The sequence below is a fragment of the Cibotium barometz genome, chromosome 35 (genome assembly GCF_041138505.1).
Source record: "Cibotium barometz isolate CiBa-2024 chromosome 35, ASM4113850v1, whole genome shotgun sequence".
Lineage (NCBI taxonomy): Eukaryota > Viridiplantae > Streptophyta > Polypodiopsida > Cyatheales > Cibotiaceae > Cibotium > Cibotium barometz.
The window spans coordinates 24,621,454-24,646,667 of NC_141080.1; the positions used below are offsets into that span (position 1 = coordinate 24,621,454).

The window sequence follows — 25,214 nt, forward strand, 5'->3', positions numbered from 1 at the left end:
CAATAATGCATGGACACTAGCAATTCAGTTTGTCAATCATTCCCACATTTCCCCTCTCACTTTGTGGTTATGAGCCTCATAAGTATTGATGATCCAAATTCTGATCACCTCCCATTTCTTAAACCTACTTTTCCTCAAACATTTAATCCCAAAAAGGTTGTGTTCCTAAACAGCCATAATTTATGGATTCCACTCATTCACTAAGCTCTAGAAGGAAGTATGCTTTTTCTTGTCTTTAAGGCCTTTCACATTCCAAGAGAGGCCTTTTACTTCTCTGATCAGCTTCATCCTATGGCTGTGGAAGGAACCATTTCTACTTCTTGCATCTCCTCTTTATCCCCTGGCACCTCTACCCTCTTTTGAGCATTGTTCATCATCTCGTCTGTCATAATTTGCCATGCCTTCTCTTCTTGCCAATTAAATCCCTCAAGAGAAGAATTATCACTCCCCTTCTCCCATTTCATTTGAAAGTTTTTTTAATGTGTTGGGATGGTTTTGAGGAATGTAACCTTGAAGTGAAATGCACAATTATTATCATTATTATTAAAAACATTAACACTCACCAGTCGATATTATCTAACTCTAATCGATCACGCAGTCAGTTGGAACCCGAGACTCAATCGAGATTTGCCTCTGCGAGCTGAAAGCTATCTCAGAATTTCCAAGACTGGTTCAAGTTTTCTTTAGGGTTTTGCTGCCGACAGAAAGCCAGCTCTGTGTGCATCAGAAAGAAGGAATGAGCCCGAGTGAAGAGATGGAAGAGAACACCATAGAAGCGCTGCGAGAGATACTGCAGGACATGACAACAACCATCGAACTTTTCTCTTCTGGGGCAAGAAGCGGCGAAGCACTGATCACCTTCCTCGAAGAGATGCTGAAAACCATTGAAGCTTGGGCTGCCAAATACAATGTGCTCCTTGATGAAACGGCCATGGCTATGGAGCCTACAGAGAACCCTAACTCTAACCTTAACCCTGATGCTAACCCCAATACTAATACTGACCATGACCTTAATCCTTACCCTAACTCCTACGCTACTCGTAACCCTCATCTTAACCCTGAGGCAAATGCAGACGCTTCTCAAGTGATGGATCAGCTTGAACTTGCACTCGATTTGGATCAGGATGTCAATGATGAATTGCTGGATTTCGCTAATCAAAGATCAGGGGAAATTCAAAGGGAAGGGGAAGCACCGCAGTCTGCATTAGAAGGTGTGCCTTCCAATGAAGGGAAAGGAGGGGAGCTTTCCTCGCAGGACCAGAATGAAAAAGCACAAGTACAGTCAGAGGAAGAAAGGCAGGGTCCTTCTCCTCAGACAGAGCAGGGTATATCAGAGACTGCAAGCCAGCCATCTCAGCTGCCCATGGCCGAACCTTCAAAAGAAAATGTGAGGACAACAGGATCACAAGACCCTGGCCCTGATGTGGTGTCCATTGTAACTTCAGGTCCTGCTCCAAGCAATCCTCACGTTGATCATGCCCTTATGGATGTAGATATGGCATCTACAAATGGTGCAGATGCAGAGATGGCCTCACCCGACCATGTGCAAAAGAGTCTCAAAGTAGAGGTGGCAACCCCGGTCAATGATAAAGTGGTGGCGTGTCAAGCTTCTGAACGAAGAGGGGAAGTGATTGAGTCACCTGATTGGCTGCCTGAGGGGTGGATAACAGAGATGAAAACGAGAGGTACTGGTAGTAGTGCTGGCTCTAAGGATAAGGTGAGATTTCGGCAGTTTTGAGCAATGAGCTTCTTAGTATATGAAAGACATGTAGCATGCTTTTGTCTCACCTTGCTTTGATATTGGTAAGAGATGCCTCCAGTAGGTACCCAGTGGTTTGTCAGCGACACCTCTTGGAGATCATCTCTTTCTCTTTCTGGGACTGCTCCCATTGCTTTTCTGAAACAAAGCATGTCTGAAGCCATGGTGGCGATGGTCAGAGAGCCCCTCCTCCCCCCCCCCCCCCCCCCCCCCCCCCCCCCGCCCCCCCCCCCCCAGCCTAAAAAAAACCCGTTCCCAAAAAAAAGGAGAAAAAACCAATGTCTAAGTGGTGTTGGGCTCGCATGGTACAAAAGTGTACAAGGTCCCCTTGCAGGGGCAACCAGTCTTCTCTTGCCGGGTCAGACTTCAGGGGTGTTATTCTGGTCATGGTGGTGGGAACGTCAAAGCTACCCAGAGTTGTAGATTCCAGTGGCTTGTTGCTTGCCAGTCAATACCATGCATCCCGAGATGCTACAGGCCTTTTGCTCTTGCTTGAATCTCCAGGCCTTTTGCTCTTGAGGAGTATTCAGAGCACAAAATTTTTCAAAGTGTCTCTGTTAGTTCTCTAAAACCCTAAAGCTCCTCAAGAAGCCTGGAAAGCTTGAATCTCCAACAAAAGCCTGGAAACTTTGAACTGTAAAGAGAGAGAGAGAGAGAGAGTAATATTAATGTCTAGGAAATACCCCAAGAATCCATGAGAACAAAAGTGATACAATGGTACAAGAGAGAGAGAAAGAGAAAGAAAGAAAGAAAGAAAGTCGTATTAACGTCTTCGAAAGGTCAAAATGACCTATGAGACCAAAATGCTACATCATGTCCATGGAATACATCATCATGGTACTGAAAATAAAACTAAAAGAAAATATCCGCGAAAAAAAAACAAACAGCCTAAGCGCTCGCATTAGCCAAGAATAACTCGTATAGGGCGCTGCAACATGGTACCCAATGTAGTGAGGCTGTCTGGGCAGGAGAAAGTCCGGTGGGAAATGATGGCTCTGATCCTCCTGAGGTGACGTGAGCGTGGGCGGCCGCCATTATGTTGGGGGCATTGGGCTCTCCATAGCTTGGTGGCTTTGTCTAATGTCACTCCTCTCGGCCGGCGGCAGGCTCCTGCATCAGCCTTGAGGTCGAGGGAATGGGTGGATTTGCTCTCGGGGCTCTAGTCTGGAAGAAGTCAGTGAGAGCTCTCTGTGCTGGTCCTCGGGTGGGTGGAGTTGATCTGGGCCGCAGTAGGGATTCCCTATGTCTGGGGAGCTCTAGAAGAAAGAGCCCTAGGCATCTCTGGTTTGGAAAAGCCATGATCCTAGAGAGTGGTCCAGATCCCTCTCGAAAGAGGTAGTGGAACCTGTGAGGGCAAAAGGATGGAAGGACCAGAAATACGAGAGTTCAGAGTAAAACCACACAGCATGAAATATGTGAGTGAATATATATAAAAAGGTGAGTGGAGATATATACAAGAGCCTCTCATATGAGAGGTGACTCTGAGCAAAAAGAAAACCAGTGCAGAAGCAGAGAAGAACGTCGGAGCTGAAGCACGGTCGATGACGAAGGCTCGCGTCGATGTGAGGCAAAGCACTCCGAGGTGATAGTGGCAGAGGAAAAAGGTAACGTCGATGACGATGATGGTGGTGCAATCTCTGATGACACGGGTGCTGTGTACCTGAAGCAGAGAGGACTGCCGTCCCGAGTGGTGCACGCTCTGGTGACATGGGTGCTGTGTACCTGAAGGAGAGAGGGCTGTGTCCCGAAGTAGCAGAGGGTTGCTATCCCGATGTAGCAGAGAGGGCTGCTGTCCGGATGTAGGGCTGATGTGAGGCTGAAGATAAACGCTGATGTCAGCCTAGATGTAAGCGCTGAAGACAGGCTGAAGTAAGGCTGATGTCAGCCCAGATGTAAACGCTGAGGTAAGCCTGATGTAAATGCAGATGTTAGCCTGAGGACAGGCTGATGTAAACGATGTAAGGCTCAGATGATAAGCGCTGATGTACACCTGATGTAAACGCAGATGTAAGCCCGAGGACAGGCTGATGTAAAGTGCTAAGAGGGCTGCAGCAAAACGCAGGTGTCTGCTGAAGCAAAACGCTGGTGTAAGCTGATGTATAAACGTTGATATGTGCTCTGAAGTAGGCGCTGGCATATGCTGAGGTGAAACGCAGATGTGAGCTGATGTAGGCCTGATGCAAGCGCCAGAATACAGCCTGATGTTGGCTGATGTGAGCCCTCCAGATGGCGGCCTGGACTAGGAGAGGAAAACGCAGAGTGAACCCCTAGTGAAGGCGGCTAGATGGTACCTGATATGGCGATGAAGTGGACGCGTTGATGAGGTATGAGGCAATGCTATTTATAGTAGAGAGGGGTGCTGGTCGGTCACCATAAAGGTGTAGGCCAGCAGCCAAGACAAAAACCTCAAAAAAATAAAATATAAAATAATCTTGAAAATCTCTTTTTAGGGTTGGAAAAGTGTTGTTTCTTCACACCCCCTCTCAGGCCAAAAAGGGGACCATGAGAGAAGATGAAGTATGCCAGGGTCCCACATAAACACAATGGCAAAAGGAATGTATCCCCCTCTGGAAACAAGATCTGATAAAGTCGGAGAGGGTGATCGTGATGGCAAAGGTGGTGTGAATGAGGTGATGTGCATGGGTTGATCGTCTCCCAAAGAATGATCTTGAACAGGATCCTCCACTGAGTAAGAAATCCCAGTCACTATGTGGTCCAGATCTGAGTTTGGAGAAGCATCTTCTGGTGAGAAGAATCGGTCCTCCGGGAATGTGGGTAGACGATCCATGCTGTGCGCTCTCGAGGTCTTCAATCCCTTTGCTCACGATTGCTCTGATACCATGTGAGGGAAAAAGGATGGAAGGACCAAAAATACGAGAGATCAGAGTAAAACCACACAGCATGAAGTATGTGAGTGAATATATATAAAAAGGTGAGTGCAGATATGTACAAGAGCCCTCTTATGAGAGGTGACTCTGAGCAAAAAGAAGACCAGTGCAGAAGCAGAGAAGAACGTCGGAGCTAAAGCACGGTCGATGACGAAGGCTCGCGTCGATGTGAGGCAAAGCACTCCGAGGTGATAGTGGTAGCGGAAAAAGGTAACGTCGATGACGATGATGGTGGTGGAGTCTCTGATGACACGGGTGCTGCGTACCTGAAGCAGAGAGGGCTGCCGTCCTGAGTGGTGCAAGCTCTGGTGACACGGGGGCTGCGTACCTGAAGCAGAGAGGGCTGTGTCCTGAAGTAGCAGAGAGGGCTGCTGTCCCGATGTAGCAGAGAGGGCTGCTGTCCCGATGTAGGGCTGATGTGAGGCTGAAGATAACCGTTGATGTCAGCCGAGATGTAAGCACTGAAGACAGGCTGAAGTAAGGCTGATGTCAGCCCAGATGTAAACGCTGTGGTAAGCCTGATGTAAATGCAGATGTAAGCCTGAGGACAGGCTGATGTAAACGATGTAAGGCTCAGATGATAAGCGCTGATGTACACCTGATGTAAACGCAGATGTAAGCCTGAGGACAGGCTGATGTAAAGCGCTAAGAGGGCTGCAGCAAAACGCAGGTGTCTGCTGAAGCAAAACGCTGGTGTAAGCTGATGTATAAATGCTGATATGTGCTCTGAAGTAGGCGCTGGCATATGCTGAGGTGAAACGCAGATGTGAGCTGATGTAGGCCTGATGCAAGCGCCAGAATACAGCTTGATGTTGGCTGATGTGAGCCCTCCAGATGGCGGCCTGGACCAGCAGAGGAAAACGCAGAGTGAACCCCTAGTGAAGGCGGCCAGATGGTACCTGATATGGCGATGAAGTGGTACGCGTTGATGAGGTATGAGGCAATGCTATTTATAGCATAGAGGGGTGCTGGTTGGTCACCATAAAGGTGTAGGCCAGCAGCCAAGACAAAAACCTCAAAAAAATAAAATAAGGTAGATTTCATGGGCTCTCTGTGTACTGATCCTCACCAATTTGAATTTTGCATCCTCATCCCGTCTGATCACTTGTATCACATGCTATAGCTCCTCCCTGTAGTGTATGGCCACTTGTCCCGAGCCTCTAGTGCCACCTACTATACGGGACTGTGGACGGACTCCCATCTATATCCCCTCACCTTAGGTAGTCGGCTCCTCTGGCGCTGGTGTGTGTGTGTAAAGGATCATGTCACGCCCTCTAAATGTGTCCTCAAACAAACTTGCATCTGCACGCAGAGCTCCATTGCAGTTCTAGACCGCAATCTCTAGTGTGGTCCCAATGCCGTCCCATAGGTCGAGCACTGTCATGTAGAGCGCCGCTTTGTGATAATCACCTGCCCATCTCTGTATACTGCCCACTTCCCAGCTTTCCGGGCCTCCATCACTTGTACCATTCCTGCCCATCTGTGCTCCACCTGCATGGTTGTGAGGTCATCTCCTAGGTAGATCTTGGTTCCTTTCAGTTTGGCCCTCTTTTGCAAGAAGGCTGTGCGTGTTTCTCCATCTTTAAAATTTAGGAAGAGAGAGGCCTCTCCTTTGTAGGGTCCTTCCCCATGTGCCAGGCTTCCATGAAGTGGGGGGCGCCCAGTATTCCCATTTGTTTGCATAAGGCTTCACCATCCTCCATATCGGTGAGCCTTCTACCTTCAGCCCTGCAATCCTCACATTGAGGGCCTTTTGCTTGTGGTCCTTGTCCTCCTCAAGCGTGGCTGTCATGATAGTGTTGGTGTTGGGGCTTAGGGCTGATTTTTGCTTCTTGACAACCTCTGTCCATTCCTTCCCCACCTTCTGTTTGACGACATCTGCCCATCCCTTCTCAAGATCCTTGTGTTCATGAGGCCTTCATGGAGTTGGGTTCTGAGGTCTTCAACCCCTGAAAGTAGAGACGGGCTGATTCCCCCCTCTTCCTTTTTAAGATCCTGAATTGCTTCTGTGAATTTCTGGGCCTCTTCTTTATGCTCTTGGGGGATTGTTTGAGAGCTGAAATCTCTCGCTCAAGGGTTTCCACCTGCTTGCCATGTTGTTCCCTCATCTTTGCCATCTCCTCTCGGAGCTCAGCTGCCTCTTTTTCCCGTTGGTCATCCTGGAACACCAAGATGTCCTTGATGGCCTTTAGCACATCTCTTGTAAGAGTTCCCTGGCTGTTGGGTTCTGAACACATGTTTGATTGGGCATCCAGCTTGTCCATCGCTTTCTTTAAATCTCCCTGTAATCCGTTCCATTTGTTGGACCGAGTCATGATCCTGTGTGTCCTTTGTTTGCGCGATGCACGAAGTCGAGAGGGGGAGGCCTTTCACATTCTGCAGCTTGGGGCCAATAGGGACTGCCCTGCTGCCGAGAGAGAGAGAGAGAGAGAGAGAGAGAGAGAGAGAGAGAGAGCGTCTACTAAAGACCCAATGGGCCTATGAGACCAAAGTGATACAATAATGTCCATGGCATATCTCATCATGGAATGGAAAATAAAACAGAAAGAAAACATAAACATAGCTATCTCACTGGGGTGATACAAAACTGTCCATGGAAACCCATCGTGGAATACTAAGAACATAGAAACATGAGAGCAACATCAACTCCGAGTAGATGGTATACCACTCTCCAAAATATCAAGCATGGGGCTAATGAGTATGGCTGAGAGGTCTCCCTCAGCTATGTCACGTGGAAAGGTAGCTCGATGGCGGTGGAGCATGTCCTGGATCTGGAGCCAATGAGGTGATCGTGGCTGACGGGGGGACGGGGGGCGTCGGACACGTTGGAGGGCGGAGGATCGGTTCGTGGTAACTCCTCTCGGGCGAGGCAGGTCTGGAGCAGGTCGTGGAGGGTCAACAAGATCCACTATATCAGTGCCCTCCACCTCCTGGGTCTGGAAGAAACTGGTGATGGTTGGTTGGCGAGGGAGGGGGCAGGGTGGCTGGGGCTGAAGCTCTCTCAAGAAGGTATCCCTGTGTTTGCAGAGCTCAAGCAGGAAGAGGCCTAGGCAACGCTGGTCCTGGAAATCAATGATCTTGGAGAGTGGACCAAATCCCTCACGAAATAGACAGTGAAGCCTCCCACGGATCTCGTAGTAATATTGGGCACCGGCATATGTAATGCTCCTCTGTCTGAACCTTTGTGTGGCATAATCGGCAGATCCTCTCCTCTTTGGGTCTCCGTATGAGCTTCCCGGCTCTGAAGATGCACTCACCTCTACCTGTCTCCACTCTGAGGCGGTGGGATGAAACCCGTATCTGGTGCAATCTACATGGCATGGGACATGTGAACACTCAAGTAGCCTGGCTGCTATGAATCCATCCTTAGTGAGTGAGGAAGTGAACTCTGTAGAAGTGCATCTTTGTGGGGAGCTTCGGAGGTGTGATCCATGTGCAATGGGCTGAGAAGATCTAATCGGATAACCCGGTTGGTATCCGCGTGAGACAGTCAGAGAAAAGGGGAGTCCAAACTGTACTAAAGAGGGGGTAGGCAGTCCATGTAGAGCCCATATACTGAGAACCAAGTGGAAACTAGTGCATACCATACTCCAGAGTGGCTCTCAAGTGCTAGCTGTCTTGAGGACTCCAGGGCAAGCCTCAGGTACCTGTGGGGATCCATGTGACTGATGCGATGGAGGTATGTGAATGTCTGGAAGAGAGAGAGAAATGAAATGAAATGTCATATTAACTTCTTCAAAAGGCCAGAATGACATATGAGACAAAAGTTACAATCAAAGGTCCGATACAAGCTGTTTGTGGAACAAGAAAGATAATATAAAGCTGAAATAACTGAAGTAAATCCTCAAAGAATAGATAGGGAAAGAGCACCTAAACTAAAGAGGGGTACAATCAGATGAGTGATAGCAACCGTGGGAAGAGGGGGGGGGTAGGGTCATTGGAGAAACTCTCGCATGGGACGTTGTAACATGAGGCCGATCTCATCGGAGGTAAAGTGCCTGGTAGGCCTCTGTTGGTGCCTGGCCACCATCACTTGTATCCTCCGGTGCATACAAGATCTCGTGTTGGGTCCTCTGGGTCTCGGACATCTGGCTCTACTAAGTTGTAGCGCCTGATCATGTGTCACTCCTCGAGATGCAGCTCTCGGTGTAGATGCTAAGGGAGTCTGGGCTTGAGCGGTGACCTGCAAAGTAATACTGAAATAGTCGGTCAGATGTCTCTATACTGGTCCTCTAATCATGGGTCCACTGCCGTGTAGAAGGCCTCCCTATGTTGGCATAGCTCCAATAAGAAAAGTCCGAGGCATCTCTGGTCAGTGAAGTCCATCACTCTAGAGAAGTGTCCGAAACCCTCTCTGAAGAGACAGTGAAATCTCCCTCAGATCTCATAGTAGATTGGACAGTGGCATATATAGTGCTCCTCTGTCTCAGGCGCCATGTCGCAACCAGTCTCAATGAGTAACTGATGGGAAGTGCGGATCTGTCCAATAGCACATCTAATGCCATGTGAGAGGTGTGTCCATGCATCTCGGGCATATGATGAACCCGTCCTCAGTGGTATGGAGAAGATGATCTCTATAGAAAGCCTTCTTCGTCCCCTACTCCTGTGTTGGTGTAAGCCACATCCTCTTAGTGTCCAACCTGGTGAGATCCTCTCTGATGACCCTGCTAATCCCCCTATGTGTCAGGGGGAGAGATGGTGCATCCAAAGAATACTGGAAAGGGGGTAATCTGTCCATAGAAAATCCATGTAGCTCAAAGTACTGGAGTACTCAAGTGCCAACCTAGCATACCTATGTCGTGGAAGCTCCCATAGTCCATGTAGATATGATACTGATTTGGTAAGTGCCTCTACCACTATAGGTGCCGCACCCATCTCCGCGTGGATAATCTCATGTGGGACAGATGCCTTACTGCCAGTCATCCTAGCAATCATCACAAGCAATCTCTCTAGTGGTCTCCATCCATCATGAGACTCACTTAACCGCCTACCGAGAGAGAGAGAGAGAGAGAGAGAGAGAGAGAGAGAGAGAGAGAGAGAGAGAGAGAGAGAGAGAGAGAGAGAGAGCTGTTCAGGTTGCCCCGCCGCCTCCGCCCTACTGTTGGTCCTTCCCTCTTGCTGGTCGTGCTCGCCAGTTCTTGTTCATAGTCGAGCTTCTGCTTCTGCCCTACCTCAGGGCGTGTGTGTGTGTGTGAGAGAGAGAGAGAGAGAGAGAGAGAGAGAGAGAGAGAGAGAGAGATGGGTAGAGGCGGATAGTCGCCATCAGCAGGCAGTCGTCACCCCCAGCAGATAGTCGCCATCAACAGGCCGTTCAGCAGAGATACGCTTGCCCTTTGTGTGATCGACATCCTTGCAGAGAAGACAACATACCGCCTTTCGTTATCAGTGGAGCTGCTTGCAACAAGAGGTATTACTGTAAATACAGCAGGTACACTAGGGTTTCTAGCAAGTACTGCAGGTTCAGTAGGGTTTCCAGCAGGTGCTGCAGTACAGTAGGGGTTCCTCGAGGTACAATAGTTTCCGCAAGTACTGCAGGTACAGAAGAGTTTCCAGCTGCCGGTACTGTAGGTACAGTAGGGTTTCTAGCAGGTGACTTGCAGGTACAGTAGGGTTTCAGCAGGTGGTACAGAAGAGTTTCCAGCCAGTACTGCAGGTACAGTAGGGTTTCAGCAGGTACTGCAGGTACAGAAGAGTTTCCAGCCAGCACTGTAGCAGGTGCTGAATTTGGGTTTGAGAGAACGAGTTTTCTTTGCTTTTGTACATGGATTTGGATGATCCGGCTGCTGCTGTTGGCGACATGGCTGCCAATAGCCTTAACATGGATCTTATTGAGGAGATGATCGAGAAGGATGTGGGTTATGCTTCAGATGCCTCAGAGCAACAAAAACGTCAAAGGCTTGATGTTGATGTAAGCTACACTCCGGTGAATGTTGGAGAGAATGCAGAGGAAAGTTCTCAGGCACCTTCTCCGGAGTTTGCACGTTTGCTGCAGATCACTGGTGAGCTTCTGCAAGAATATGTGAAGGCAAATAGCGTGCAAATGGCTGCAGTGGATAATAGTGGTGTGGCTGATGTATGCATGGAGACTCCTTTGTTGCTACAACAGCTAGCAGATTTTCATGATCGTGCTGCTATCTTTTTCTTTACTGGGCGTATTCCATTGTTGCCTCGTCTTAGAGCATGGCTGGGCCGCTTGGTGTCGCCTGAGGCACTTGAGGAGATTTACGATGGTCCGAGAGGCTTTTATGAAATACTTTTTCGCACTTCGGAAGCCCGTAGGGCAGTCTTGGAGCAGGTGCCACTTTTTTTGGATGGGCAGTTGGTTCATGTGGTTCCGTGGAAGCCTATGGCAGAGTACCAAGATATGTTGCGCCAGGCTTGCCCAGTTTGGGTTGAAGTGAAACAATTCCCACCAATGTTTTGGCGTGTTTTACCAAGTCTCATGCGAGGTATCGGTGATGTCTTGGTGGTGCCTCGAATGACATCTAGAAACCGAAATCGTCTATGCATGTTGTGGAATACTGGGAGACCTAGGCCGACACATTTGCGTGTCAATATGGCTGGGCTGCAACCTTTAATGTATGAATTGAGGTGGGATACATTTGCTGGCCACTGTTTCAAATGTGGTGAGATGGGCCACTTTGTCTCCGAATGTCCTAAGAAAGAACAAGTTGCTGCTACAAAGGATATCCTTGATGGGCAGTTGCCCGTGGAAGATGAGCATGATGCTCCTTCACATGATGCCCAACACATGGATGTACATGTGGATGTTCAGAATGAGGTTGAGCAGCCATGGGTGGAAGTACGTGGTAAAAAGACACGATTTGTTGCCCCGCGGGGGGATTTCTCAGATGCTGTTTGGCGGGGGCCTTTGCGTGCTCATCAGGGGCCCTTACATACATATGCTCGTCGCCCTTTGGGTTCAGGTGCCCAGCAACAGACCAGGATTGAGAGGCCGGGAGGCCAACTTTCTCAGGGTACAGGGCCTCTTGGGGTGGATAGAGTAGAACGCTATCCTATTAGAAATCGCCTAACAAAAGAAGCACAACAACAATTGCCTCTTGTGTTTGGTTCGAAGGGTGAGGTCATCTCGCTATGGGATGGTCATTACCCTTTGACACGTGCTCGGGAACTCCAAGGGCAATCTGAGATCACAAATACCATGTCTAAAAATGCAATGCTTCAAAAGGTTCGTGATTTGGCAGATTGTCCTGGGCCTAGTACACGGCCTTGTTGATTCCTTTTCTGGGAAGGCTTATGAAAATTGTACAATGGAATGTAAAGGGTATTTCTTCGCGCCAAAAGCAGTTCAGGCTTTGGCGTACAACTTTTTGTCATGGTTGGGATGTTTTGTGTGCAGTTGAACATAAGCAGCATAAGTTGGCTGGCAAAGCCTATGTATATAAGGGATTTCATGTTTTCTACAGCGGACATCCTGCTTCGCAGTCAGGTGTTATGTTTGCTGTTCGTTCGCAGTTTCAGCCTTCTCTTGTGATTCAAGATGTTCATGGAAGATTTCTAGTGATACAGATTGTTTGGGATGATACGCCTTTATGGTTGTTAGGGGTGTATGCTCCAAATAATGCTCGTGCACGCCGTTTGCTGTGGAATGACTTGTGTGCTCTTTCAATCTCTCATCCTGGCTTTGTGATGGGGGACTTTAATATGTGTGTCTCCAGGGAGCAAGCCACGTCGCCTCATTCTGTAATGGATGGCCCGGAGAGAAAGGCGTGGGAAGCTTTTGCAGCAAGGTCGCTAAAACAAGACATGTGGTCTTGGTTGCATTCAGATGAAAGGGGTTACACTTATGCCTCACAACAGTTTCGGGGCACTTATGCTAGATTGGATAGGATGTATATTTTACATCAAGATCTCTTTTTGCCAGAGGTTCTTACTATGATGGTTGATCAGCAACAGGTTTTGTCAGATCATTGGCCGCTTGTGTTTGAAATGGTCTATCATCCTGTGGATGCATATAAAGGCTTGTTGGGACGCTTGCCTTTGCGCTTAAATCACACTTTTTTGGAGCATGAAGTTTTTGATGTTTATATGCGTCAGTTGATACGACATTTCTCCACAAGAGTGTCCATGGCTGATTATCATGCTTGGCCAGTGTTCCTTACCAACACTCGGAAATTAGCACGTCATTATGGTCTTGCTAATGCCTCTATACAAAAACAGCATGTGGCCCTCCTTGAGTCGCTTTTAAAGGGCTTGCAGGCGTTCATGTTTACTGACTCTATGGATGCTGAAGTTGCGGATGCCATAGAATGGCTGAAAAAGGAGCTATCTAGGGTGCAGGAAGCACAATATGTTCGCTTTAAACTACTTGCACGTCTTGATGCTTTGCGGGATGCTAACTGTCAATCTCATCGCTTCTATGATAAGTTGCATCAAAAACATATGCGTGAGAATATTGTTAGGCTGATGGATGCCAAAGGCAACCTTGTTACTCAACCTTCTGAGGTTATTCAGCATTGCATCAGGTTTTATGAAGATTTGCTTGCCCCTCGAGAGGATGTCTCACCGGCTGTCCTGGCTGCAAGGGAGTCATTGTTTGCTGAAGTACGATATCAAGTTGACCCTGATGTGGCGGTTCAGCTTGATGCTCCTGTTACTCAAGGGGAAGTGGAAGCTGTTCTCTCCAAACTTCCCATGGGAAAGAGCCCTGGTTGGGATGGTTTGACAAATGAGTTTTTCCGAAAATATGCTGATCAGCTTGCAGAGCCTTTGACGCTTATTTGTCAAAGGGTTTGGGATGAGGGATATATGCCTGCCGATTGGAAGTTGGGCATACTTCGTTTGTTGCCCAAAGTCCCTTCGCCTACTTCTTTGGCTCAATGGCGCCCGATCTCACTTATGGGTATTATGTATAAAATCTTTACAAAGATTTTTGCCAATCGCTTGCAGAAGGTGCTTCCTACTCTTGTTCATCCGTATCAATATGGATTTGTGCATGGCAGGAATATTTTGCATAATATTCTTAATGTTCAAATTGGAGTGGATTATGCCAAGGCAAAGAAGCAAGAGATTGTGATGGTGCAGCTGGATCTTGAAAAAGCTTTTGATCATGTCAGCTGGTCTTTCCTTTCTCAGTTAATGACAGCCATGGGCTTTGGTCCCAAAATGGCTAATTTGGTGCATTTACTTGGCTCTGGCTCTATCACGCGGATTATGCTCAATGGAGGACTTTCGGATGGTATTTCTCTCACCCGTTCTCTCCGGCAGGGCTGTCCTCTTAGCCCTCTTTTCTTTGCCATTGCCACTCATCCTATGTTATCTCGCCTAGATGCTATGGCATCGCATGGTGAAGTGGTTGGTTTGCATCTCCCTCATGGCAAGCAATTGGTTGCTCAAGCCCTTGCGGATGATACTTTTATGTTTCTCAGGGCCGAAAAAGCCAATATAGATCGAGCAATGGAAGCTTGGAATAATTTTGCATTGGCTTCTGGGCTGAAAATAAATTCATCAAAATCAGCCCTCATTGTATGCACGGAATTTGATCTTGAGGCATTAGGGTGGCAAGGCCGTGTGGTGCATACAGGAGACATTGTTCGTCATCTTGGATATCCGGTGGGTGTGGATGTGGATCCCCAAGCGCTTCTTGCTTGGATTTCTGCTCGGATCTCAGATAAATTTGTGTATTGGAAAGCTCAAGGGTGGCCTATGCATGTGAGGGTTAAGGTAGCTCAGGTTATTATGCTTAGCATGATTTCCTATTTTTTACCTTTGCTACCTTGGACGCACAAATCTCTCATCCGTTTGGTTGCTCCCATTCGGTTTATGCTGTGGAAGAGGCAAGGAAATATTATGGGTCAAACATGGATAGCTTGGAATCACATTACGACGCCCAAAAGAATGGGTGGGGCTGCTTTACTGGATGTCCGCTTGCATATGGTGGCGCGTAGGTGGGCGCTTTTTCAGGATATGTGTTTGCAAGAGCAGCCTTGGGTTTTCATGGCTCGTGACTTGATTGAGTTGGAGGGATTGTCACATGGGCGGACACGTGTGCAGGCTTCATGGTGGGACATTGTGAATGCGGCTCATCCTGTCCGTATTCGCTCATCACACATTTTATCACATATTCTCCTTTCTTGGCATGAAGTTCTACTGTTGGCTCGGTGGGATCCTGGTCATGAAAGACTACTTTTGAACTCTTTGCAGTTCGAAACATTTGTGGAGTCGCGTGTCATTGTTTGGCCAGACAGAGATGCTTCACGCATACGACTCAACCGCATGGTCAGGCTAGGCTTGGTTAGAATCCGAGATGCTGTGATACCTGGTCGTGACAGGCCATATTCATTTCGTCGTATTCGGCAGCACTTTAGGGTTCCTCGGACATTTCAGCCACTATGGGCTGACATCATGTCATGTGCATCACAGATGCCATGGACATTTCTAGGGCTAGATCCAGAAGAGGCAAGCAGATAAAGATTATGAACCAGTAGAACCAGAAGGTAGGAGCTTCAGGTGACTCATCTGAGGTGGACATGGAGCATAGCATGGATCAGAAGGCTGTCGGCTGCATGGAGGCTGACATCAGCATGACCAAAGGACTGTCGGCTGCAGGACAGAAGGTGCTGGCAGCAGGCGCATCCAGAAGACACAGTCGGCAGCATTAAATGGATTTTATGAATTAATAACTGGCCGACCAGCAATCGGCCAGTTCCCCACATGCTCCAAGGCCTATATAAAGGCACCTTTGCTCCATGTTTGAGTCATTCACTCCCACTAGGGGTGTGAGTCACTAGGGGTCCCATAGGGGACAGATTTTAGGGTTTATTACCTTTTTATGAAGGCAGCCAAGGGCTGCAAAGTCATGTACCTTTTTTGTACAATAGATATACTGAAATTCCAGCACTTCTAACTCTCTCTCTCTACTCTCTCTCTACCTGCGTTTTTGCATCAGATGGTGCGTTTTTGCATCAGATGGTTTTCAGGAGTGTTTAGGGCTGAAAGAAGACTACCCAGAGCTTCCGCGCGTTACATTGGTATCAGAGCATCAGGCTCAGCAAAGCTAAACACTGATTCAGTCCCATATGATGGTGTACAGGTCCAAGGTACAGGAAAGTACACGGATTCGAAGCCCAAGACAAGAACACAGATCGGGAAGAACTCCCAGGAGGTTTGTTGGTGGTGTTCCACAGTGCCAGATGGGGATGGCAGTTCCGTGAGCCAGATGGGTTCTAAGGGAACGGTCCCAAGGGAGGTTGATCCTCCAAGGGTGATGTGAGAGTGCCAGACTCAGTTCCAGGAACGAAGACCAAGACGGTGTTCAGAGCCAGGGCAGGAATGGATTGTGGACTAGAGGAAGACCAGGTGCATAGATCTTCATCAGAGACAGAGTGGTTTGGAGAACAGATCGGATTTTCAGAGAAAAAGGTTTGCCAGGGATGGATGATGACAGAGGGACTTCGGAACAGGATTGGGATGATGACAGTCATCCAAGAGCAGGTTGGATTCCCGTCATCAAGTTTAGCAGAGGGGGATGTCATGTGCATCACAGATGCCATGGACATTTCTAGGGCTAGATCCAGAAGAGGCAAGCAGATAAAGATTATGAACCAGTAGAACCAGAAGGTAGGAGCTTCAGGTGACTCATCTGAGGTGGACATGGAGCATAGCATGGATCAGAAGGCTGTCGGCTGCATGGAGGCTGACATCAGCATGACCAAAGGACTGTCGGCTGCAGGACAGAAGGTGCTGGCAGCAGGCGCATCCAGAAGACACAGTCGGCAGCATTAAATGGATTTTATGAATTAATAACTGGCCGACCAGCAATCGGCCAGTTCCCCACATGCTCCAAGGCCTATATAAAGGCACCTTTGCTCCATGTTTGAGTCATTCACTCCCACTAGGGGTGTGAGTCACTAGGGGTCCCATAGGGGACAGATTTTAGGGTTTATTACCTTTTTATGAAGGCAGCCAAGGGCTGCAAAGTCATGTACCTTTTTTGTACAATAGATATACTGAAATTCCAGCACTTCTAACTCTCTCTCTCTACTCTCTCTCTACCTGCGTTTTTGCATCAGATGGTGCGTTTTTGCATCAGATGGTTTTCAGGAGTGTTTAGGGCTGAAAGAAGACTACCCAGAGCTTCCGCGCGTTACACATCATGCATGCAGTTGAGCCTTTTACTCCATTGCCTCGGCCATCTGCAGATCAGCCTTGGCTTGATTGGGCACTATGTAAATCTGGTGACTTGATATCACTCTCAGCTAACCAGGTCTATCATAAGCTTGTATCAGAGAAAGATTGGGTTTCAGCCAAGGCCAATAAGGTGTGGGGATTGCACAAGTCTAAATCATGGTGGCAGAAAACTCTTATGAGTGGTTGGCAGTCTAAACTCCCTTACCAAGGTAAGGTTTTCATTTGGAGGATGTTGGTGGGAGGGTTACCTACACGGGATCAGCTGAGCCGTCGTAAAATTACACTGGCCTCTTGCTTCTTTTGCACGACATGCACTGAAACAGTTATGCATCTGTTCATGAGTTGTCCAGTGGCCCGTCAGATTTGGTCTTTTGTCTCTCGCGTTTGGGAGGCAGTAGAGAGGTCTACTGTTTCGGCTCATCAGTGGATATTTGGTATTTGTCCTCAAGTCATTACTTCAGACAGCCACCTTGTGATATTCCATTTCCTTAGATGGACAGGACTTTGGCATATTTGGACTACACGGAATGGGTTCATTTTTGATTCCTTGTCTGGAATACATGGGCACATTCTACGTATCCGCGGTTTGCTGCTTTGGCAGTTTTCTTCTCTTCTCTCAGCTCAGCTACTGGATGCAGATGTTATTTCCTTATGGTCTACGGCGGCTCGGCTGGCTCATCTTTGATGCTTCTATCTGGGATGCTTATTTGGCTAGGAGGCTTTCTTATTAGTGTACAGGTTTGCATGGTCATGATCCTTTAGAGGATCTTTTGTGGGGGTTTTGTTTGGGGCCATAGGTTCTGTGTGAGCCATGTGGCTGATGTACATTTTACATATAATATAAAACACCATTTCACGAAAAAAAAAGAGAGAGAGAGAGAGAGAGAGAGAGATATTAACATCTGCGAAAGGCCAAAGTGGCCTATGAGACCAAAACATAGTACACAACTGATGGTGTCTCATCAAAAGTAAGACAAAAAGGACTAAAAAAGTCCTAAATAGCTATGAAAGGAAAATACTCCTACTGAGGTACAACAAAAGTGTATAATATCTACAACTAGCATAAGACTGGTGTAATCAGCTCATCTCAGTATCTCTCTCATGGGGTGTTGTAAGATAGAGAAACTAAAGTGGTAGGGCAGTTGTCTCCGGTGGGGCGGGTGATGATGGCTCTAATCGACCGGTGATGAAGCGGCCGTGGACGAGGTCCTGGTAAACGTGGGCGTCTCTCTCGACAAAGTGCTATGGCTTTGTCAAGGGTGACTCCTCCTGAAGGACGTCTATGGGACGTCTGGCTCGCTGAGGGGGTAGTGGAGGTCCTGGTCGTATTTGTCGGGGTGGTCCTGGCCTTGAAAAAATCTATCATGGCTCGCTGGCGGGGTGGGTCCTGATGTGCTGTCTTGGCTCGTAGGAGAGCCTCTTGATGGCGTCTGAGCTCCAATAAGAAAAGCCCCAAACACCTCTGATCCTCAACGTCTTCAAAAGGCCAAAATGAGACGCCAATAAGAGAGAGAGAGAGAGAGAGAGAGAGAGAGAGAGAGAGAGAGAGAGAGAGAGAGAGATTACCGTCTCCTAAAGGCCGAAATGGCCCATGAGACCAAAACAAGGTACAACTGATGATGATGATGTCTCATCATAACAAATCTGAAAGAAAGAATGAAAATATTAACATCCTAAGAGAGCTAAGAGTTGAAAGCTGAACCGCTGAATCGTTCCGGTAAACTCCTCCGGTGGCGGGCAATGATGGCTCGAATCTGTCGATGGTGAGGGAGTTGTGGACGCAATCCTCGTGGTCGTGGGCGTCTCGCTCTACAGATGGCAATGGCTTTGTCGAGAGAGAGAGAGAGAGAGAGAGAGAGAGAGAGAGAGAGAGAGAGAGAGAGAGAGAGATGAAATGAAATGATATATTAACGTCCTCAAAAGGCCAAAATTGTTAGACATCATCCCCTACTTGCTGGCTTCCTATTTGGTGTCCTATTTTAGCCTCTAGGGCTGACCATGTTAGTCAGAGGGGCTGGTCACCCCTCACTCATATTTTACCCGTCTTGGGATTTTCCCCAGTCGTGGAGGTATTTATCATTAGTCGGCTGCCTTCATGTAGAGGTATATATAGCCGGCATGCCTCCCTCATATTTTACTGCTTGCATTGCTTGCCTAGCCTGTCTAGCTGCAGTCCCTCATTTATGAGGTTCTCCCCTCTTGCTCGGGACATGTATTCCTTTTGATGATGATATTGAGAGCAGGTTCTCACCTGTGTTTCGTCTCCATCTTTCTCTCTCTCTCTCTCTCCCTCCCGTATTTCCACTTTCTCTTCTTCCGCTGCACATTCTATCATGGTATCAGAGCGTTGGATGCTCCCTTCTATATCTCTTCATATCTGCGTTTTTCCCGCCCCTGGACAGACCTGCGTTTTTGCGTTTTCAGCAAGGGCAGCAGCACATAGGTTGCTGCGTTTTTCTTCAAGTGGCTGTCTACAGCAGTTTTCAGCAGTTCTCGGCATTCATACCCCCCCCCCCCCTCTCTTGTAGTGCTGGTCGCCTGTTTTGTATAGGCCAGCAGGAGCATGTTTGTTGTTTTTTTTCTTCTACAGGTTTCTGATGCTGATTTGCTGATCTGAGGCTTGGGTGTACCTATTTCTTCAGCGTTTCCATATTCAGCCCCTTATACCTCTGCGTTTTCAGATTTGCAGCCATGGTTGCTGCGTTTTTTCTGAACCGATCTTGCTGGTAGCTCTACCTTCACTTGGGCTTCATCTGTTGGACCCGAAGGTACCTTCTCTTCAGCGTTTTTCCTCATAGGAGGTGTGGACACTGGTTGGCCTGAATTTTCAGGTTTGTAGCCCTTGTTTGGCTGCGTTTTCTTCTCCAGTGGACACAGATAACTTGTAGAGGGGGTCTCTTGATTGGATTGTGGCTTTGGAGGCAGTTTGGTACTTGAGGAGGATTCTGAATTTCTGATTTCAGTCAGCGTTTTGCTGATTTTGAAGCATCTATACCTGTGTTTTGTTCCTGGCCTACACAGTTTCCCGGTTTCTACATGTTCCTTGGTGGAGTGCTATTTTTGCTAGATAGCAGTGTTTTGGCTGCGTTTTGCTTCCCACAACAGTTTTCTACACTCAGAGGGGGCCCTTCTCTAGCTACTTCACTTGAGGATCAGTTTCGGGAGCTGTGTTGTATCTGTGGAGACATTCTTCTTTGACAGGAGTTTACAGTTATTTGGAGAAGAGCAGTGATCTTTTCAGAGATCCTGAGCAGAGTTTATTTTGTCCGAGCTTGTGTTCTTTGCAGTATTTGCAGAACAAGGAGGGTGTTTTGCCCTTTTGCGGTGTGATCCTTTCACATGGATCTTTTATCTGTTGTTGATTCTTGGGATTTGGTTCTACTTCTGGAACAGTCTTCTGCTATCTGTGATGCTTTTGAGGACTTTGTTGCCACTGCAGTTTATATTCCTGCTTCCGTTCCTCATGGTGAGGAGTCTACCTCTCCCTCTCTTTGTGATGCTTCTGAGGATGCCCCTCCCCCTGCTAGTTCTGATGGCTTGTTGTTTTGGAGGATGGTTTTTTGGACCCGGTGGGATGCTTTGGACTGTGTGGTTCGTAACCGTGCCTGGGGCACACTGGTACTTCCAGAGTTTTTTGGATTTGGATCAGAATCAGGTTGGGCTTGTACCAGTCCGACGATATTATTTTTCAGAGGGGGATGTGGAGTCCTTTCATCTTGCGATGCCCACCTCAGTGGCGTGTACTTATGTACAGCATTGGGCAACTCATGTTATGGAGTTTGAGCAGATGGACCCCATATTTTCTATAGAGTCTTTACATCTTGCAATGTCGACCTTTTCAGAGGATGCTTTTATATAGCATTTGGCTACTCTTGGCAGATTGACTCTATTTCTTTTGAGGGTTCCAGTGAGGAGCAATTTGCTTCTCCCAAGATTGATTATATACAGGATCTGATCTTGGTTAGTTATGAGGTTTTTCATACCTTCTCCAGGCTGGATACACGACATTCGACTTCGGGGAGTGTTCTTACACTTGGGTTTGGAACCATTATTTGGAGCAGCACGTTGCAACCTATATGGTTGTTTTCTTCCAGAGGAATGGTGTACCTGGCAGCTTGTTCTGTTGCTTTTGTAGCTGAGTTGCTGAGGAGATTGCTTGTGGAGCTTTCTTGGTACCTGTTTCTACAGTCTTTCATCTTTGATCGAGGACGGCGTCTCTGGCTTCTTGGAGTTTGCTCAGCATCCGGTGCTGAGAGGGGGTGTTAGACATCATCCCCTACTTGCTGGCTTCCTATTTGGTGTCCTATTTTAGCCTCTAGGACTGACCATGTTAGTCAGAGGGGTTGGTCACCCCTCACTCATATTTTACCCATATTTATTCGCCATTTTATGGTCTTGGGATTTTCCCCAGTCGTGGAGGTATTTATCACTAGTCGGCTGCCCTCATGTAGAGGTATATATAGCCGGCATGCCTCCCTCATTTTACTGCTTGCATTGCTTGCCTAGCTTGTTTAGCTGCAGTCCCTCACTTACGAGGTTCTCCCCTCTTGCTCGGGACATGTATTCCTTTTGATGATGATATTGAGAGCAGGTTCTCACCTGTGTTTCCTCTCCATCTTTCTCTCTCTCTCTCTCTCTCTCCCTCCTGTGTTTCGACTTTCCCTTCTTCCGCTGCACATTCTATCAAAAATGACCTATGAGACCAAAAAGGTTACAACAATTGGTGGATCTGATACAATGTCTGTGTAAGAAAAGCTAAAACAACTAAACAACTAACTGAAATTGAAACAATAACTATGAGGAAAAGTAAGGTACTAGGAGCTCCTAATGGATAACATCTGGGGAGGAAAACTCCAGCAACAAAGGTAAGCATCATATACATCACTATCCAAAGATGTCTCTCATCGGTCGATGGCGGATATCCTCAATGTCCTCCATGGTGAGTACTCTAACTGGACGTCTCCCATGCCGTGCTAGTATGGTCCTGATCCTCTGTTGTAGTCTCCACCGGTGTTGAGATGGGCCTCTCATCTTGGGGCGCCAAAAGGCCAAAAATGACATATGAGACCAAATGGTTACATCATATTCATGAGGTACATCATCCTGGGTACAAAATAGTAGTAAAGAAAGATAACAAAAATCTAGATCTATAAAATCTGATCTAGGTACAGGAGCAGAGAGCTCTCTTATCACCCTAATACATCCCTCATGGGCCGTTGTGACATGGTGCTCAATGTGGTAAAACTGAACTGGGGCGAGAAGGTCCTGCGATGATGGGAGATGATGGCCCAGATCCTCCTGTGGTGGCGTGGCCGTGGGCGAGGGCCATGGGGTATGGGGCGTCGAGCTCTACATAACTCAGTGGCTCTGTCGAGTGTCACACCTCTCGGTCGAGGTCCTGCACTAGCCTGTGGTCCAGAGGGTGGATCGGCCCTCGGAGTGCTGGTATGGAAGAAGTCGGTGAGAGCTCTCTGTGCTCGTCCTCGAGCAAGTACAGCTGATCTGGATCCCACTAAGGACTCTCTGTGTCTACAGAGCTCTAGAAGAAAAAATCCCAGGCATCTCTAATCCAGGAAGTCCATGATCCTGGTCCGAACCCAGCTCGGAAGTGATAGTGGAACCTCCCCCCAATCTCATAGTATACAGGGCATCGGCATATGTAATGATTCTCTGTCTCGGGTTGTGTGTGACAGAGTTGGCATATCTTGTCCTCTGGGGCGACTAGGTGAACTCCATGTCCTCTGAGTATCCAGTCTGACAATGTCCTTCCTGTCAGAATTGACACCATTAACAAGGAACCAGCACCTACAGAGGTTGCACACATCCGCATGAACACGAGGCCCTAGTTGCTACTAAGGTGAGTCCCCACCCCACCTCACTAGGCCTCCCACCTTTCCACAAAAGGCAAGCTTGAGGGAGATGTAGGTAGAATGCTCACCAATGGGCTATATATACCCTTTTATCTTCAACACCAACTTTTTTGGTGCAGGGAGGGGGCGCAGAGAGAGAGAGAGAGAGAGAGAGAGAGAGAGAGAGAGAGAGAGAGAGAGAGAGAGAGAGAGAGAGAGATTTTATTAACGTCTTCCAAAAGACCGAACTCGGCCTATGAGACAAATCAGTGTACGTGTATGGGGTATCCTCTGTCATCCCAACAAAATGAAAAAGTACTGAACTAAAAAGCTGAATTTGGGTGTGCAATAAGTACAATGAGTGGTGAAGGGGATGGAGCTCTACTACTAGGAGAATGCAAAGCTATATGCATGGAGTATACAATCATGATATGCAACCTAGCTAGATCCATCCTGTACCATATTGGGGGTATAAAATGGTATACATCAATGAAGGGGGTGTCCATAGCTCCCTGAAGAACATGCCTGGGTGTGCTCTGAAGCGAGCCAATCGCTCCGCACCCTCTCTGTGAAACTGAGCGCTCTGATCTCTGTCATCTCTCTCTGGTATAGGCGTGGTGTCCGAAAGCCAGGTGTCCTCTATCTCCTGCAGGCTCTGAGTGTCTTTGCTCTCTGGAGAGTAATTCCCTGCCGTGTAGGGGCTGAGAGTGGGATGGATCTATGAAAAAATGTAGTAATCTGTGTCTGTCGTCCCCCCTCTGGAGCTGCCTGAGCCTGTAATGACGTCTCTCTGTGGCGCTGTATGTCTAGAATGAATCTCCCCAGTATGCGCTGGTCTGCTGCCTCAAAGATCTGGCGTAGGGAATGTGGCTCTCTGAATAAAATGGGATATCTCTCTCTGATGGCTGTATATGCTCTGCATCTGCATACATAATGCTCCTCACTCTCCACCTCCTCTCTGCACAATCTGCATACCCTCTCCTCTCGGGGGATCCGTGCTGCTCTGCCAGTCTCAATCTCCAATCGGTGTGATGAAACTCTAAGCTGACCAATAGCCACTCGGGAGCCGTGTGGTAAAAAGCCCTCCATGTATCTAGGCCTCTTATAAATCCATCATGAGTGATACTCATGAAGTGATCTGTGTAGTATAGCATCTTCAGTGGAAGAGGCTGTGTAGGCGATATCCATGTCTCTCGTGTATAGAGCTGCCATAGATCCTGTCTCAATACTCTGTTCCTCTCACTATGAGAGAGACGGATATGTGGTGCATCCCTGTCATACTGGAATGGACCTATGAGACCAAAGTGATACAATAATGTCCATGGCATATCTCATCATGGAATGGAAAATAAAACAGAAAGAAAACATAACATAGCTATCTCACTGGGGTGATACAAAACTGTCCATGGAATACTAAGAACATAGAAACATGAGAGCAACATCAGCTCCGAGTAGGTATACCACTCTCCAAAATATCAAGCATGAGGCTAATGAGTATGGCCAAGAGGTCTCCCTCAGCTATGTCACGTGGAAAGGTAGCTCGATGGCAGTGGAGCATGTCTTGGATCTGGAGCTAATGAGGTGATCCCGACAGGGGGTCATGGGCGTCGGCGGGCAAGTTGGAGTGTAGAGGCTCGGTCCGAGGTAACTCCCCTCGGGCGAGGTAGGTCTAGAGCAGCTCGTGGAGGGTCCACAAGATCCACTATGTCGGTGTCCTCCACCACCTGGGTTTGGACGAAACTGGTGATGGTTGGTTGGCGAGGGAGGGGGTGGGGTGGCTGGGGTTGAGGCTCTCTCAAGGTGTCCCTATGTTTGCAGAGCTCAAGCAGGAAGAGGCCCAGGCAACGCTGGTCCTGAAAGTCAATGATCCTAGAGAGTGGACCGAATCCCTCACGAAATAGACAGTGAAACCTCCTGCGGATCTCATAGTATACTGGGCAGCAGCATATGTAATGCTCCTCCGTCTCAACCTCTGTGTGGCATAGTAGGCAAATCCTCTCCTCTTTGGGTCTCCGTATGAGAGAGAGAGAAAGAAAGAAAGTTATATTAACGTCTCTACGGAAGACCCCAAGGGCCTAAAAAACCAAAAGTAATACAATGGTACCATGGATATACTGAGCCATGGAAAACTGAAAGAAAAGGTAAAATGAAAACATCTGACAGTACATGTGATCAACAGATGATCCTGTGTAGAGTGAGATATGCTGTGATCAGCTAATGACGATACCTGCCTCAGCCAGAACCGATCTGATGGTGGAGTGAATGTTAGGCCTCTGTGATGGGAGCGTGTCATGTCGGCGGAGAACCTCACGAATCCATCTCTGTGTGGTGGAGGGTCATGATGCTCTGGGTCGAGGATGTCTGGTTCGCAGAATGGATCGAGCTCTCTCGCTAAGAACTCCTCTAGGGCGTGGAGCTGGAGCGTGGGTATGGGTGGTGGGCTCTGATGTTGTAGTAGAGGAACTGTTGTGGGCAGTGGATTCCGATGTGGATGTGTGTACCACAAAGAAATCTGTGATGGCTCTCTGTGAGGTGTCCTGTCAGAGCCAGGGCTGTCTCTCAGCATGC

The 25,214-nt window shown here is 48.0% G+C and overlaps 1 protein-coding gene across 1 annotated transcript in view; it reads left to right on the forward strand.

The window, feature by feature from the left end:
- The first annotated feature begins 574 nt into the window (after window positions 1-574).
- LOC147618262 (uncharacterized) overlaps window positions 575-25,214 on the forward strand; it is a 40,999-nt gene continuing 16,359 nt past the window's right edge. The window contains exon 1 of the mRNA XM_086774705.1: window positions 575-1,717. Within this exon, the coding sequence (XP_086630831.1) occupies window positions 737-1,717 (981 nt within the window). The 5' untranslated portion in view covers window positions 575-736. The remainder of the gene's footprint in view (window positions 1,718-25,214) is intronic.